Source organism: Sparus aurata, chromosome 3 (assembly GCF_900880675.1).
Source record: "Sparus aurata chromosome 3, fSpaAur1.1, whole genome shotgun sequence".
NCBI classification, from domain to species: domain Eukaryota; kingdom Metazoa; phylum Chordata; class Actinopteri; order Spariformes; family Sparidae; genus Sparus; species Sparus aurata.
Window position 1 is genome coordinate 5,088,764 of NC_044189.1, and position 17,573 is coordinate 5,106,336.

Genomic DNA, 17,573 nt, shown 5'->3' on the forward strand with positions numbered 1-17,573 from the left:
AAGACCCTTACTGATAGCAGAGGCCACCACACAAGGTGCCAACTCCACATCAGGGGCCAGTGCCCCTGTTACTCTGAGTCTGAACCCCCCTGTGGCCCCCCCGACAGGGATTCTGCATTAATAATACAATTACAGATTTCTTGCAATGATTTTGTTCTGAAGGGAAAGGCAGAAATAAAGTGTCTCAGCAGTTTACTACCCAATCAAAATTGCTGAAATTGTAAACACTGCTTTGTCTGAATGAGGGATTTATCCTTTTTTCCAGGTTGTATGTCCCCCTTACAAAAAAGCCACCCCAACCTGGTCCCTCTATTAAAACTGGTCTAGAACCGCCACTGGCTTCACAGCTGACTGCAGAGGCCTCAGTGTCTCAGAGGCTGAAGCTGAATCACTTACAGTTTTAATGGTGTGTACTTTGTCAGGATCAGGATTTTTAATTTTACTTTGATTACCTGGAGTTTGTGGCCATACAACTGACTTTATTGTAGATCATATCAGTATCTCCACATGCTGCACTGAGCAACCATCATCAACCGACTAATCTGTCATTTTTCACAACTCTGTTCAAATTCATTAATTCACTCAAGTTTTTGCTGAATGTCTCTCAGCTGTTCCTCTGATCGTGAACTGTTCTTGAACTGACTGTGTGCTCATCTCCCCTCAACTTCACAGATACATGTGCTTCAGAGAGGTGAACCATTTACAACCACTGCAATACAGGTAAGTCACACCTCCTTTTCTGTTGTGATATTGTTCTGATGAAGTCGCTCTTCTGAGTTTCGGTTCTTCTTGATCTCAACACATAAACATGTTGTTTAAATTAAGCTGTAGAGGTGTGAGTACTTCTGTTTTCTTGTCGTTGTATCTGTTGTTCCTCATGACGTCTCTGTGAGCAGGGCGGTGTGTTTGTCAGTCATGTTTCTGGATTCAGTCTGTTGACAGCAGCTGAAAGGTCAGAAACATCCTGTTAGTTCTCTTCTCCTGCACAGAAACATCAAGCACGCACATTTAATAAGGTAACAAGAGTCGGTTACATCACTGAGAAGTTGGAGGTGTTCAGCCTGTCACCTGCAGCTCTTCATCTAACTACTCATTAAGCACAATTATTAAATTCAAATCATTTTGTGTGCTGTTGGGATCTAGTAAGTAAAAAGGAGAGGAGGAGAGTTGCTCTGTATTTCCAAATGAACTAGCTAAAATTAACTTGAATTACTTAAATTAAATGAACTTAACTGTTTGTTACATCATGCAGCTTTTCAGCTGTTTCTGGAGTCATGTTAAGTTACTGCTGGTGAAATATTTCAGTCTCTGAGATCACCAGCAGAGGGAGGACTTCAACCATATGAAAGGGAGCCAATTCTTTCTTCCTTTCATCCCGCAATAAAATTTTAGTCCATACCTTAATGTTGCAAGATGGTTAAATACAAAAGAAACATTTTGATGAATAAATCCAATAACAGCAATAATGATTATAATAAATCACAATTAAAATAAGTGGGAAAAATGATTAGCATAATAATAATACTGATTTCCCCTGGGAGGGTAAAAGTCCTGTGAGTAACTACTGTGCACTCAGGTGGCTGTAATTCAAGGCAAGCTCGCTACACTGACCGGGCCAGGGGCACAGAGGCCACTGTGGCTGTACAATGAGTTTTTTTTTCACGGGGCATCAACGGCGGCCATGAAATTCCCTCCCTGCATGCAGTTAATGCACTGTCTTTATACTTAAACGTCATCTGATTGGCCTGATTTGATCTATTTTGAGAACTCCGATCAAAACCGATAGCGGCATTATCGGCCGATTGCGATCGGTTGCCGATCGATCGGTGCATCTCTAGTGTAAAGATCTAAGAACTGGAGTGATGTGATCTACTTTTTTGGTTCTTGTAAGGACTTGAGCAGCAGCGTTCTGAATCAGCTGCAGCTGTCTGATGGAGTTCTAAGGGAGTCCTATAAAGACACCTTTACAGTAGTCGAGTCTGCTGAAGATAAATGCGTGAACAAGTTTCTCCAAATCCTGCCGAGACATAAGTCCTCTTATCCTGGATATATTCTTAAGGTGATAGCAGGCTGACTTTGTAACTGTCTAAACGTGGCTGCTGAAATTCAGGTCTGACTCCATGATTACACCAAGGTTTCTGGCTTGGTCTGTAGTTTCCAACATTACAGACTGTAGCTGAGCAGAGACATTTAGTCGTTCTTCCTTGGATCCAAAAACAATTATTTCAGTCTTATCTTTGTTTAACTGAAGAAAACTCTGACACATCCAATCATTGATTTGTTCAATGCATCTACTCAGCATTTGTATGGGATTATAGTCCATTTGTGTGTCATCTGCATAGCTATGGTAGCAAATTTCATTGTTTTCCATTATCTGAGCTAAAGGGAGCATGTAAATGTTAAATAGTAGAGGCCCCAGAATGGAGCCCTGGGGTACTGCCTCTCAGAAATCCTATCGAGCCTTCAATCTTAGTAAATCTACCAATTACCACAACCCTTTCTCTGGTGTGCAGCCTTTTTAGAGTCCATCCATCCATCCATCCATTTTCTTCCGCTTATCCGGGGCCGGGTCGCGGGGGCAGCTGCCTGAGCAGGGACACCCAGACTTCCCTCTCCCCGGATACTGCCTCCAGCTCTTCCTGGAGGACCCCAAGGCGTTCCCAGGCCAGCTGAGTGACATAGTCACACCAGCAGTCCTGGGTCTTCCTCGGGGTCTCCTCCCGGAGGGACATGCCAGGAACACCTCCCGATGGAGGCGTCCCGGGGGCATCCGAAACAGATGCCCGAGCCACCTCAGCTGGCTCCTCTCGATGTGGAGGAGCAGCGGCTCTACTCTGAGCTCCTCCCGGGTGACAGAGCTCTTCACCCTATCTCTAAGGGAGCGCCCTGCCACCCTGCGGAGGAAACTCATTTCGGCCGCTTGTATCCAGGATCTTATTCTTTCGGTCATGACCCAGAGTTCATGGCCATAGGTGAGGGTCGGAACGTAGATTGACTGGTAAATCGAGAGCTTCGCCTTTCGGCTCAGCTCTCTCTTCACCACGACAGACCGATACAAAGACCGCATTACTGCGGCCGCTGCACCGATCCGTCTGTCAATCTCACGCTCCGTCCTTCCCTCACTCGTGAACAAGACCCCAAGATACTTAAACTCCTCCACTTGAGGCAGGAACTCTCCTCCCACCTGGAGGGAGCAGGCCACCTTTTTCCGGTCGAGAACCATGGCCTCGGATTTGGAGGTGCTGATTCTCATCCCAGCCGCTTCACACTCGGCTGCAAACCGCCCCAGGGCATGCTGGAGGTCCCGGCTCGAAGGAGCCAACAAGACCACGTCATCCGCGAAAAGCAGAGACGAGATCCATTGGCTCCCGAACCAGATCCCCTCCGGCCCGTGGCTGCGCCTAGAAATTCTGTCTATAAGAGTAATGAACAGAACCGGTGACAAAGGGCAGCCCTGCCGGAGTCCAACATGCACTGGGAACAGGTCTGACTTACTGCCGGCAATGCGAACCAGGCTCCTGCTCCGGCAGTACAGGGACCGCACGGCCCTTAACAGAGGGCCCCCGACCCCGTACTCCCGGAGCACCCCCCACAGTATGCCACGAGGGACACGGTCGAATGCCTTCTCCAAGTCCACAAAACACATGTGGACTGGTTGGGCAAACTCCCATGAACCCTCGAGCACCCTGCGGAGGGTATAGAGCTGGTCCAGTGTTCCACGGCCAGGACGAAAACCGCATTGTTCCTCCTGGATCCGAGGTTCGACTATCGGCCGAATTCTCCTCTCCAGTACCCTGGAATAGACTTTCCCGGGGAGGCTGAGGAGTGTGATCCCCCGATAGTTGGAGCACACCCTCCGGTCCCCCTTTTTAAATAGGGGGACCACCACCCCGGTCTGCCAGTCCAGAGGCACTGTCCCCGACTGCCACGCGATGCTGTAGAGACGTGTCAGCCAAGACAGCCCCACAACATCCAGAGACTTGAGGTACTCAGGGCGGATCTCATCCACCCCCGGTGCTTTGCCACTGAGGAGCTTACGGACTACCTCAGTGACTTCGGCTTGGGTGATGGATGGGTCAACCTCTGAGTCCCCAGCCTCTGCTTCCTCAATGGAAGGCGTGTCAGTGGGATTGAGGAGATCCTCGAAGTATTCCTTCCACCGCCCGACGATGTCCCCAGTCGAGGTCAACAGCTCCCCACCTCCACTGTAAACAGTGTTGGTGGAGGACTGTTTCCCCCTCCTGAGGCGCCGGATGGTTTGCCAGAATTTCTTCGAGGCCGACTGGTAGTCCTTCTCCATGGCCTCCCCGAACTCTTCCCAGACCCGAGTTTTTGCTTCCGAGACTGCCCGTGCTGCCGCACGCTTGGCCTGCCGGTACCTGTCAGCTGCCTCAGGAGTCCCCCGGGCCAGCCAGGCCCGGTAGGACTCCTTCTTCAGCTTGACGGCAACCCTTACTTCCGGGGTCCACCACCGGGTTCGGGGATTGCCGCCGCGACAGGCACCGGAGACCTTACGGCCACAGCTCCGGACAGCCGCGTCAACAATGGAGGTGGAGAACATGGTCCATTCGGACTCTATGTCCCCAGCCTCCCTCGGGATCTGGTCAAAGCTCTCCCGGAGGTGGGAGTTAAAGATCTCCCTGGCAGAGGGTTCTGCCAAACGTTCCCAGCAGACCCTCACGATACGTTTGGGCCTGCCAGGTCTGTCCAGCTTCCTCCCCCGCCAGCGGATCCAACTCACCACCAGGTGGTGATCAGTTGACAGCTCAGCCCCTCTCTTCACCCGAGTGTCCAAGACATACGGCCGGAGGTCAGATGACACGACCACAAAGTCGATCATTGATCTCCGGCCTAGGGTGTCCTGGTGCCACGTGCACATATGGACACCCTTATGCTTGAACATGGTGTTCGTTATGGACAAACTGTGACTAGCACAGAAGTCCAGTAACAAAACACCACTCGGGTTCAGATCGGGGAGGCCGTTCCTCCCAATCACACCCCTCCAGGTAACACTGTCATCGCCCACGTGGGCGTTGAAGTCCCCCAGGAGAACGACGGAGTCCCCGGTTGGAGCACTCTCCAGTACCCCTCCCAGGGACTCCAAGAAGGCCGGGTACTCTGCACCGCTGTTCGGCCCATAAGCCGAGACAACGGTGAGAGCCCTATCCCCGACCCGAAGGCGCAGGGAAACGACCCTCTCGTTCACCGGGGAGAACTCCAACACATGGCGGCTGAGCTGGGGGGCTATAAGCAAGCCTACACCAGCTCGCCGCCTCTCGCCGCGGGCAACTCCAGAGTGGAAGAGAGTCCAGCCTCTCTCAAGGAGTTGGGTTCCAGAGCCCAGGCTGTGCGTGGAGGTGAGACCGACTATTTCTAGTCGGTACCGCTCAACCTCCCGCACCAGCTCAGGCTCTTTCCCCCCCAGTGAGGTGACATTCCATGTCCCCATGGCTAGAGTCACCATCCGGGGATCGGGCCGCCGGGGCCCCCGCCCACGACCGCCACCCATATCCCTCTGCACCGGCCCCTTCTGAACCCTCCCGCGAGTGGTGAGCCCACGGGAAGGCGGGCCCACGTTGCTCGTTCGGGCTGCGCCCGGCCGGGTCCCGTCCTTTTTTTTTAGAGTCTATTTTCCAATACCCGCCCATTCTCCTAATTGGTCACTTAGGTTCATCTATCCAATGGTAGAACAGAAGGATGGGTCTCCCTCACACCCCCTATAAAATAACTTTTGTGTGTGTTACTTGACTTTGCTGATGTCATCTAAAGTAGACAGGATGGTCTCTCTATACTACTGGAAATGTAGAAGTTGAGTCAGCTCCGAACCTCTGGTGTGAGGGCTGACCTCAGTTCAGACCTCTGTTTGTGGGCCTCTTCCTATAGCTTATCTCTGATGCAGAGCTGATAAATGGCTCCTGGTCATGTGGACCTTTGCATTGTCGTATTGCCACACTTGCCTAAAGGGAAGCATCTTGTCCTGTCCCATCCTGTCCTGTCAATATTGTCTTAGAGCTCAGGATGTGTAAGAAACACACACACTACACTCCGCTTGTGATTTTCATCCATTCAGATGTGTAATTACCAATAGACACAAAGTAGTCTCTGTCATTTAGATAAGATTTAAACCAATTTAGTGTTGTACCAGAGAGTCCAACCCAGCTTTCCAGTCGGTTCAGTAGTATATTATGGTCGACCGTATCAAACGCAGCAGTGAAATCCAGTAATACTAAGACTGAATTTTTTCCACTGACTGTGTTTGAATTAATGTGATGTCAAGTAATCGTTCAGGGGTTGAAAAACAGCTTTTTCAATTATTTTATTAAAATTAGGAGGTTTGATATGGGCCTATAAATATTCATTATTCAGCAAACAAGGCACGAGCATTATTTTTGTTCTTGGTGATAATTTCTGAGAAGAAGGACTGCCCTGACTTTTTCAATTCTAAATTAATAATGTAAAGTCTCTCTTTATAAATGTCAAAATGAACCTGGAGCTTTGTTTTTCGCCACCTGGGCTCAGCTTTTCGACATTCCCTTTTTTCCATTTTGACTATTGTGGCGTTTCTCCAAGGAGATTTTTTCACCAGAGACCACCTTCCCTTTAGTGGATGACATTTGTAATTTTGGAATTGAAATGATGTAGAAGAGAAGGCCTCAAAAAAATATGTCACCAGTGTTTTCAGTGATGTATCGCTTTGAGACAACCTGAGTTTGAACATTTGTGTACACAGATATATCACTCTCAAAGAAAACACAGTGATGGTCAGAGAGAGCGACATCAGATACAAGAACCTTAGAAATGTTCAGACCCTTTGAGATAACTAAGTCCAGGATGTGGCCCCTGTTGTGTGTGGGCTGTGTCACATGCTGAGTGAGTCCAAAGTTATCAAGGACACAGCACAGTTCTTTAGTCCATCTGTCCTCAGGTTTGTCCACATGGATGTTAAAGTCACCAACAATTAACACACAATCAAAGTCAGTGCAGATAAGAGACAGTAACTCAACAAGGTCATCAAAGAAATACATGCAGCATTTAGGTGGCCTGTAGATGTTTAGAAATATAGCTTGAGAAGATGAGTTTACCTGAAGAGCAACATATTCAAAAGAAGTAAGATTTAGATAAACATTTCCTGTTTCTCAGCAAATTCACAATTTTTCTGTTACCTGTAAGAACAGGAATTGAGGAGGATACCTGAACTCCAAGGAGCCCTGTCTTTTCTCGGGGGAAAACAGTAGTGATATCAGCTTCACAGCCTGGACCCGGCATACGCTCACTATATACCACACTAACCTGCACAAAGAGTCCTGCCTCTTACACAGTAAATTTACTGTCATTGGCTCATGAGTTTGATAACAACCAAAGGCAACGCAGGAATGAAATGATTGACATAAGACCAAGGGTGTAGGTTTGATTTTGACATTGGTGGGGACATAGCCAGTAACACCCCCCCAGCCTGACATTAACTTTGTACGATGCATTACCTACTATACATAAGCAGTCAACCATTTAATATACCACCATGTCAAATTTACCCTTAGCCCTGAATCTTCCCTATGTGAGCTACAACCTGGCCGGGGTTCCTCTGTGACCTGATGAATAAAATTTTGATGCAGTGACACAGCATAACTCAAATCTCGAAGAAGATCAGAAGTATTCATTAGGCCTACTTTTTATATTACAACTAGCTAATACTTAAAATTAAATTAACCACCATGTCCTTATTCAAGTCCACCTGCTGCTGTGACCCTGCCACCACACCGCTGTCTGATAAAGGGGACGGCTGTGTTGCTTCTTCTGTCACCTCACAAAGTAACACTTCAATCACCATTAATAGTGAGAAAATGGTTGGAGACAAGTTTTGTATTAGCAGTAGCCTGTGAGGGGGGACTATTTTCCTCAGGTGACTTACACTTTGTTTGGTGAAATAGCTTCTAATTTCTTCCACCTTTCTTTTCTTGCCCGACATCCTCGGACATGTGTTGCACGATAACAGTGTCGACCTCCTCTCATCAACACTGGCAAAGCCTGCAAGTGAAACAACAGCCTGCAGGGAGCTGAGCCAGTCAGAAAACACACCTGACACTATTTCCCTGATCAACGGTTTGCAGCAGTGATGTGCCAACAAACATAGCATTGAAACAAAATAGTGCAGACAAAGTCTACTAGCAAGAAAAAAAGGATGTATATGATGCATAATTTTTTTTATATTTTAAAAGGTTTGCAGATGTTTCTTCAGGAACAAAATGCATCAAATACATTTGTTCAACATTTGCATGAAAGCACTTTCACACCTTCTGTTATTGATTTCAAATGTAATTTCTTCTTTCTTTTACCTTGTTTCTTTTCCTCTCTCTCCTCTTTAATATCTCTCTCTTTCCTCTCCAGATCTTCCCTCAGTGTCTCTCCTCCAGAAGACTCCCTCCTCTCCAGTCAGCTGCCTCGCTACAGGTTTCTACCCTCACAGAGCCTATCTTGTCTGGAGGAAAGATGGAGAGGAGCTTCATGAGGAGGTGGACCACGGAGAGACCCTCCCCAACCACGATGGAACCTTCCAGATGAGTGTTGACCTGAACCTTTCATCAGTCACACCTGAAGACTGGACGAGGTACGACTGTGTGTTTCAGCTCTCTGGTGTGAAGGAGGACATCATCACCAAACTGGAGAAAGATCGGATCAGAACCAACTGGGGTAAGAGTGAGATCAGAGGGTGCTACAGGGGAGTGCATGGGAACAACAACAAAAACAGTAATAATAAATTAATTGTTTTAATTTGTTCTAACCTGCTTCATCTGCAGCAGTCTTAATTTATTGTGTTCAACAGTGAAGCCCAGTAACATGACCGTCCTCGTCACTGCTGCAGTGGTTGTTCTTGCTCTCATTCTCATCGGTGCTGCTGGATTCATCATTTACAAAAAGAAGAAAGGTGAGAGAGAAAAAGATTTCAGTACAAATCGAAGAGAGAAGTGAGGAGAAAGTAAATACAGTCAGCACTAAACAGACTGAGTAACAACAGATACTCAGTCTGAGTGAGTAGAAGAGAGGAATAAAGTGACTAAAGATAATGTGGCATTTACAACTGTGACTGAAATTATTTGTCTTGTTCTGATTTCAGCCATCAGCCCTCCATCTTGTACGTAAAACTTATTTTGCTTTACTTGTTCTATTTCAGCTGATCTGACTCACACTTCATGTTTTAGATTAAAACATGTTTCACATTATTGTGCAGATTAACCTTTTCAACACTGTTTCCTGTATTTATTGTTTATAAAAATTCAATACAGGATGTTTGTTTCTGACCTGCAGCTCCTGACAACAGCACAGAGCTCTCTGAGCAGCTGAATCCAGAGACCTGAATGACAAACACACTCAGTGACTCTCCTGGTGACACTTTATTTAGCTTTGATGAACTAAAAGACAGTAAAAGAGTAAAAGATGGATTATTGGACTATAAGTAAAGTTATACAAAAAGGATTGATTGAAAAGGTGGGACTGTTCTACAGTTGAGGCCAAACTGTTAGCCCCCCTTATGAAATTAGACAAAACTCTTGATTTCTCCATGGTAATGACCATTAACAACAAGTGTTTATATTGCATTTATTTCCAAATTAACAAAGACAAAATGTCCAATAAGTTTGATTGGATATTTTATTGATACACTGGGTTGAAACAAGAAAGGGCAAAAATGAGACATCCAAAATGATTAGCCCCCTGGCCATTAATAGTCAATAGTGTACCGTTTCTGAGCCACAACTGAGAACAACCTCTTAGAGTAGTTCTTTACTAGGTTGGCACAGGTCTCCTGAGGGATTTTGGCCCATTCTTCCATTGCAAATTGTTCCAGCTGGTCCAAATTGCGTGGTTTCTGCGCATGGACATTCACTTTGAGCACCCGCCACAGATTCTTAATAGGATTGAGGTCTGGGCTCTGTGTGGGCCACTCCAGGACCTTGGTTTTGGTATCCTTCCGGAACTGTTGGACCAATTTTGATGTATGCTTCGGGTCATTGTCTTGTTGGAAGACCCAGCGACGACCTAAGGCTAGACTACGAGCAGATTTCTGCATATTATCCCTCAAAATTTCAACATAATTTTCTTTTTTCACGATGCCATGCATCCGAGCAAGGCTCCCTGTGCCTGAGGCTGCAAAACAGCCCCACAGCATGATGCTCCCACCACCATGTTTAACTGTGGGAACGGTGTTCTTTGGGTTGAAGGCATCTCCCTTTCTTCGCCAAACATACATCCATGTGCCCAAACAGTTCCAGTTTAGTCTCATCAGACCAAAGCAGACTTCCAAAACTCATCTTTACCTTTCAGATGTTCATGGGCAAACTTCAGTCTGGCTGTGAGGTGCTGCTCTTTGAGTAAAGGGGTTCTTCTGGGATGATGGCCCACATCAACTCTAGAAGAGGTCAGGTCAGCAACAATCATCTTGGCAGATGTCCGGGGGTTCTTGCTGACATCTCTGACTATTTTCCTCTCCAGAGTTCTTGAAACCTTGCGCTTACGACCACGCCCAGTTTTGTTTCTTACAGAATTTGAGATGGGCGGAGGTGTCAATGACCTGCACTGTTGTGCGACCCACAGCCAGGGAATTTTAAAACTAGGAAACAGCTGATCACAGCAGTCAGTCCATCATTTCATCCGCGGACATTAAGATGAGCAACTGGACAGCTGCTGAGATCCAGGAGTTGCTAGCGTCTCCTCGGTCTCTGTAGCTGTTTAGTTGTGTTAGCTTGTTGTGTCGGCAAGCTAAAGACGGTCGCTACTTTCAAATTAAAAGCCCCCCGCTAAGAACCCAGTTCAAAACTCCAATGGAGTGCAATGTAAAGCTCTTATTTTGAAGACAAATTCTATGTCACTGTTCACAGCCCAACTTCGAGCTTCACATCACGTCACATGTTTACGCCTACCTCAGAGGCGGCTTTTGGAAAAGGAGGAATATTACGCCTCCGTTTTAGAAAGACAGGCCCGCACATTGCCGCCCGTACTTTGGAGCAAATGTGCCGCCTTTTCTATCTAAAAAGGGCTAGTGATGGTGGTTGGACTGCTCCGCGGGCATTAATGTGAAGTTGCCAATGAAAACGGCCAGACAATGTAGTTTGGACTGAACAGTTCCAGTGTAGATATCAGGACGGGTCACACTGCAGAGTTTCTGCTTTTCGTTGTTTGTTTGGCTGAGTGAAGGATTTAAAGGCAGCTTAAAGATGTTGAGGTCAGGGTTAGAGAATAGTGTCTCCTGTCAGAGGGCTCAGTACATTTGTAGTGGACCAGTCTGATACCCACTGCAGTTCACTGATGGTCCAAACATCATTCAACATGAATACTGTGAAACCAACTACTGCCACATTTTAGATGACATTAACATGAATGTGAAAGTCAAATGCATTGTCCTTTATTTTTGTTTGTCATTCTTGTTTGTCCTTTTAATAAAATATCGAACAGTTTTTCTGCGTCCACATGCTCCTTTGTGACTGTAGTTGCAGTAATTCTATTATTTGAACATTCAGAGGATTTTGTGTGAGAAGATTGATATCAATGTTCATTCTGAGCAGAGTTAGCTCCCAGGAAAGGTTAGCTTAGCTTAGCTTGAACACTGAAATTGTTTGAACTGAACTTTTTTACCTTAAAAGAACAGCTCCAGAATCATTTTGATGGTACAGTGTCTTGTAACAGATGAATGTGTCTCTGTCACTCGTTTCTGCACAATGTAACTTAAGTGAGAGTGTCAGATCACAGCGTTGTATACACGTTTACTTTAACAAGAAAGTTTGGCCTCCGAGGTGGTCAGAGGATCCGTTTAGAAAGAAATAGAAACAAATGACGAAGTAGAAAATTGAGAGACTCAAAGTGAAAACATGATGAAACATGTTCACTCACTGTAGTGAGCTGGGAGTTATAAAAAAAGTACGAGCAACATTCAACAATAATGAAATCACATATACAGAGGTAACACCTGAAGAGTAAAAATAAAAAAATACGTAAGCACAGTAACAATATAATACTGTACATATTAATATCACTCCATTTTGTGTAATTCTGTATTGTGTAAAAAGCTTGTTTGTGCACGAGATCAGTCTGACGAAGTCAATGATAACTTGAAAAACTTTCTAATCGTTCAACACAATCCCACCTCTAATAGAAACAAGGAAAGGCGAACTTAAAGTAGAAGCAGGTTTAACAGGTTTTTAATTACAGGTAAAGTTGAGAGAGAGACTGAGATGAAGAAAGAATTAAGATGAAGAGTTATGAATAAGAAACATTACACATTATAGAATTAGTGTTGTGCATCGTTTTCTATACCAGCTGCCATAAAGGATCAACCCTAACCCATCAAAGACAGGTTACATCACTGTTCTGTTGTTTAGGCTGCTGCAGGTTTCAAATGTCAACAGGTTGTAGTTGTTTCTTAAAGGCATGTCAGTGCAGGATAAATGGACTAACAGTGTGTTTGTCCTTACAGCTCCTGACAACAGCTCTGACCTCTCTGAGAGACTGAATGAAGACACTTGATTTACACAAACAATCTGGATGACTTCCAATGAGACGACAAAACTATCAGTGATGATATGAAACAACGTGGAGTGATTGGAAGCAGCAAGTTATATGATTGACAGCAACCAAGCAACCCAAAACCTGTAACCTGTTCCTGATAGGTGCATGGAAATATGTGATGTCACATGTTTTCCCCCATTAGATCTCTGCCCACTTCAAACATGCAGCACGTGATTCTGGAGAAACATAGTTGATTGTTGAGTCTCATTCCCAGGTCATCAAATACCAGAGCTTTGGGTCGGGCAGCTGTGAAACTCTCAGCCTCTATTTCATACATGTCTTTGCTGCCATCTAACGGCTGTTAAGTGGTATTATATACAGTATTACAAACAGGGCTGTGACACTTGTATTGTGGAGCCTGATTCCCTTTCAAGTGGATAAAATAAATGTCTCACACACACTGGGTACTTTAAGGAATCCAGGTTTGACTGGTTCTGTCCAAACTGAAACCTTTGTAGAATATATGTGCTCTGTGGTATTTCTGTCTACTTTGCTTCAGTTGAAGTCGAGGAGCTGCTGAATGATTTCAGTGGCATCTCTGTGCAAAGATCATTGTTATCATGGTGTTATCTACTGTCTGATGTAGAATAAGTTATAGGTGGTGATACAAATGTACATGAGGACACATTCTCTGAGATCTTAACTATCCACTGAGACCAAGATCATGTAAATTCACCTGATAGTTGTGGAGCTATTTTCGTGTATGTCTGTGTAGACAAGCCACACCTACCAGCACCATGTTTACTTCACAATATGTTTAGAAAATAAATACTTTTACACTTTACATTTATAGAATAACTTCAAGAATTTAAACCATCCAAACCATCTCAAGCACGCACATTTAATAAGGTACAAAGAGTCGCTTACATCACTGAAAAGTTGGAGGTGTTCAGCCTGTTGCCTGCAGCTCTTCATCTAACTACTCAATGAGGCTCCTTCTTGTTCCATGACTCCCTCCAATAATTCAGACTGATCTACTGACAAAGTCCTGAAATGTAACGTCTTTTGTTGGCTATGTTAAATGTTAAACAAACCGACAAAACCAGTGCACGCTTGGTTTCACCAATAAGCACTGATTGAATCTCAGATTAGCTTTAATCAGAGTTTTGTAAAACTAGGATTCAAATGATTAAATCTGGACTTAGAATTAAGCAGAGCTCTACTGGACCATTGCAATTCATCGCTGCTTATTTAAGCAAAGTTAAAGAGAGTTTAATTAATGTGGAGCTGCTACCCAAATTCAAATAGATACAGAAAAAAAAAATAGTTTGTGTGCTGTTGGGATCTAGTAAGTAGAAAGGAGAGGAAAAAACATTAACTGCTAGTTGCTCTGTATTTATAAGCTTAATTAGAATTAAAATAATTTGACTGTTTATTACATCAAGAGGCTTTTCAGCTGTTTCTGGACTCATGTTAAGTAACTGCTGGTGAAACATTTTAGTCTCTCAGATCACCAGCAGAGGGAGGACTTCATGATATTATCATTTATCATAAAAAGGGAGCCAATTCCTTCATTCCTACGAAATTATATTTCATACACTAATGTTGCAGCATAGTTGACAAAAGAAACATTTTGATAAAGTGAATCGAATAACAATAATAAATTAAGGGGGAACAATTATCATAATAATGCTGATATCTCCTGGATGGCCTGTTGGGGCCTGTCAGAGCTCTTCACAGGTGAGAGACAAACTATTCACCCGCCCATTTCTAGACAGGACAGAAACTCTCTCTCCTCCCTCTGCCAGGACAAACAACAGGAAACAGCTGATCCAGCTCGGTCCTTCACTCCCTCGTCTTCATCAAATCAAGATGAGAACGTTATTGTTGTTGCTTCTCTTCTGTCACGTTTCATCACCAGGTAAGATCACATTTTAAACCTTTAAACTCTTTAAACTTCACAGTCCCCTCGACTTTTACTCCGTGTTCACTTTCACTTCCAGTGGAGTAGCAAGAAATTTTGTTTTGGGTGGGTCAGTGCAGAATGATATGGAGCATCTTTTCTCAAAACAAAAAAGGACTTATAGAAACTTAGAAGTAGTAAAAAGAACTGTGTTTAAGCCTCCACTCTGAAAACCCAGTCAAATTAGCCCCTGGTTGTTTTGTGGTACCTGTATATAGTAGATATCATGGTAATGCAGTCCAAGAACAGAATTCAAAATAAAAGCACTGAGCTATGAGCACAATTAGCAAGTTCACATGAATTAATTCAGTCTGTTAATTGATTGATGAATCAATTGAATTATTGATTAATTATTGAGCATTTAAGGAATTAGTTCAGTGATTATTTACTTGATTCATTTTACCATTGTAATTCTGATTACTTGGAAGATGGAGGCCATGGCATTTCAATTGTGTGAATAATTATCCAACATATATAATAAAAACAATATCTTTAGCTTCTGATGAGAAATTTCAAAATAAAAGCCTGCTTGATAGTCAAATATTTTCAATGTTTCCCTCAAATTCAGATTTACATTAAAGGAAACTCTCTGTTCCCACAAACTTATTTCAGCTCAGACTGATAGTACTTCACCCCGGAGTCACTTAGATAATTCCAGGAAGTTCTGATGTGGACTTTCAAAATTAAAGCCCTCTAAAATGTAAAATATTTTCAATATTTCCCTCAAATTCAGATTGATATTGGAGGGAAAATGTCTGCTTCCACAGACTTTTAATACTCAACATCAGAGAGTCACTAATACAGTATCAGGAAGTTCTGATGTGGAATTTCAAAATTAAAGCCCTCTGAAATTTGAAATATTTCAATTTTTTTCCTTAGAATATTTCTCAAATTTAGATTCGAGTTTACTCATTTGTACCATACAAGGACTTAAGTTTCATGTATCTAACAGGGAGTGGTCTCGTCCTGTCACACATGAGGCCTTGTGCTGCACACTGAATACAGACTGTTTCTGAAGAACTTCCTGAGGAAACACAGTGAAGACTGAGCGGCTCAGGTCTGCGTCACCTCACACGTGTACTTCAAACAGACAGGTAAGAAGAGCCACATCATTTAAAAACCTTTAGAAAACAAAATTGAGTGTGTAGCTGGATTATGAACAGTGCGGTTGTGTTACAACACAGAACATTTGATTTATCACATAATGAAGATTTACAGGAAACACTGACTGTCCTAAAATACATGAAATCAGCTGCTTAATGATATTCTTAAACAGTCTTAATAATAAGTCTTGTAGAAAGAGTCAAAAGGAGAACAGTTTTATAATGAAGCTGCCCTAACCCTGAACATGGACCTCGTGTCATGTTTCTAATGCAGGTAATAAATGAATATTGATCAGGGTTTTGTAGTCTGATAATGTTCTCAGTATAATGATATTACACACCAGAATCATAACATACATGTAGTGCAGCTGAGTTTCTATTGGTGGACTGAGAACATCCCCTCAGTCTGAACATAGATGAACTCCGACCAATCACTAAACACTTGAATTTGTCTGTCATCTGTCATCAATAGAAGTGAATGGGAGACTAATGGAAATGTCATGTGACCTTTAATTCCCATCATAGCTCCACCCACCTTCTACCTGAGTAATGATGAGCCAGAACAGTTGAGAACACCTGTGTGAGTGTCACCTGTCTCTCTTTGTCTCCACAGAGTCTCTGTGATCAGCTGAAAAAGTTCGGGCTCACCTTTGATTTCTGATCAGAGACAACTTCCTGAACATGGCCTCTGCTCCAACACGAAGAGGGAGCAAATCACTCCCTCCTAATCTGTCAGAGTTAATGAAAGACCTTAATGGACACACAGCTTCATTTATCGTAGGATTTGACCACAGAGAATCAACGATGAGAAAGATTATAGAAGAGTTTGCAGAGATCTCTAAAGAAGTGAGAGATATGCAGTGGCAAACAGATACAGTCAGAACAGGAGTAGTTGCTACTGGATTACTAGGAGCAGTAGGAGCAGCAGTTGTTGCACTGGGGTTCATTGCAGCTCCGTTAACTGGTGGGTCGAGCTTAGCAGCAGCGGCAGTAGGAACAGTTGCTCTTGTTGGAGCAAATGTAAGAAAAACAACAAAAGAGAGTGAAAGTGTAAAGAAAGTAGAAGAACTGGGGAAACAATTCATGGAGACTGTTGAACCGCTGAAGAAAATCCTGGAAGGCATACAGACAACGTGTGAAAAATTGGAACAAAAGAAAACCGAAGCTCAGGCTGAAGACACTCTGTTAAAGGTGGAGGAGTTTAAGATTACTCTTACACGAGTGTCTGAACTGGGAAAGAGGACTGGTGAAGTTTTGGATGTAGCTGTAACAGTGATGGAGAGGATAAATAATCTGTTAAAGTTGTTTTTGGTGTTCTTCTCAGTCTCTGCGACCCCTGAACAGGATAGAAAGTTAAGAGAGTCCATCATCCAGTCAGCTGACCAGTGTCAGAATGTCACTGATAACTTTGATAAGATGAAGGAGGAGTTGAAAGACTTCAGGAAACTGCAGACAGTCAGACGTGCTACAGTCTAGCCCCATTCACACTGCCGTATGGATGCGCAGATACTGCTCCAGTTCTCTAAGTGGTGTTATTCTAAGTGGTCTAGATGTAACTTTGAGACTTTTACTATTGTGTGTATTGGATTTTTACAACTACAAACCACAGAGAGAGACGGCCTCTTCTCAGTCAACATATATGCGCTGCTGATGTGTGACTCTTGCTTGCAAGCAAGAAAGGAACTTATAGAAAATAAATAATGTGTGAAATTGGTGTTTTGACTAACTCATCTGCAGTAGACAAGTAACTGATGTTGCCATGATAGTCGATAGTCGGCACAACTCAATTAACTTTCATTGATTTTCTGCAGATTGTTTTTATGTGTATAGAATTTTATACATTTTTACAGCTAAATGTTTTGTTACTGTTTTGTCAACATGTAGTCATACTGATTTTATTTCATGTGAATTTTGTCTTTATTCTGATTATTTTCATTCAATGATTTTGTATTTTGCTTCTTGTTTTGTTTTTATAAACAAATCAACAATAAAAAAACTATTTCTGTTTTTGT

The 17,573-nt window shown here is 43.6% G+C and overlaps 2 protein-coding genes across 2 annotated transcripts in view; both read left to right on the forward strand.

Moving 5' to 3' along the window:
* LOC115579321 (major histocompatibility complex class I-related gene protein-like) overlaps window positions 1-9,423 on the forward strand; it is a 30,821-nt gene extending 21,398 nt beyond the window's left edge. The window contains exons 5-8 of the mRNA XM_030412825.1: window positions 8,386-8,688; window positions 8,822-8,923; window positions 9,113-9,130; window positions 9,304-9,423. Coding sequence (XP_030268685.1) covers window positions 8,386-8,688; window positions 8,822-8,923; window positions 9,113-9,130; window positions 9,304-9,353 — 473 coding nt within the window. The 3' untranslated portion in view covers window positions 9,354-9,423. The remainder of the gene's footprint in view (window positions 1-8,385; window positions 8,689-8,821; window positions 8,924-9,112; window positions 9,131-9,303) is intronic.
* A 5,996-nt stretch (window positions 9,424-15,419) lies between these two features.
* On the forward strand, window positions 15,420-17,363 carry LOC115579544 (uncharacterized). Its single transcript, XM_030413092.1, has 2 exons — window positions 15,420-15,552; window positions 16,175-17,363. Exon 2 carries the CDS (start codon window positions 16,243-16,245, stop codon window positions 17,035-17,037), a length of 795 nt encoding a protein of 264 aa, XP_030268952.1. The 5' UTR covers window positions 15,420-15,552; window positions 16,175-16,242; the 3' UTR covers window positions 17,038-17,363.
* Window positions 17,364-17,573: the final 210 nt, after the last annotated feature.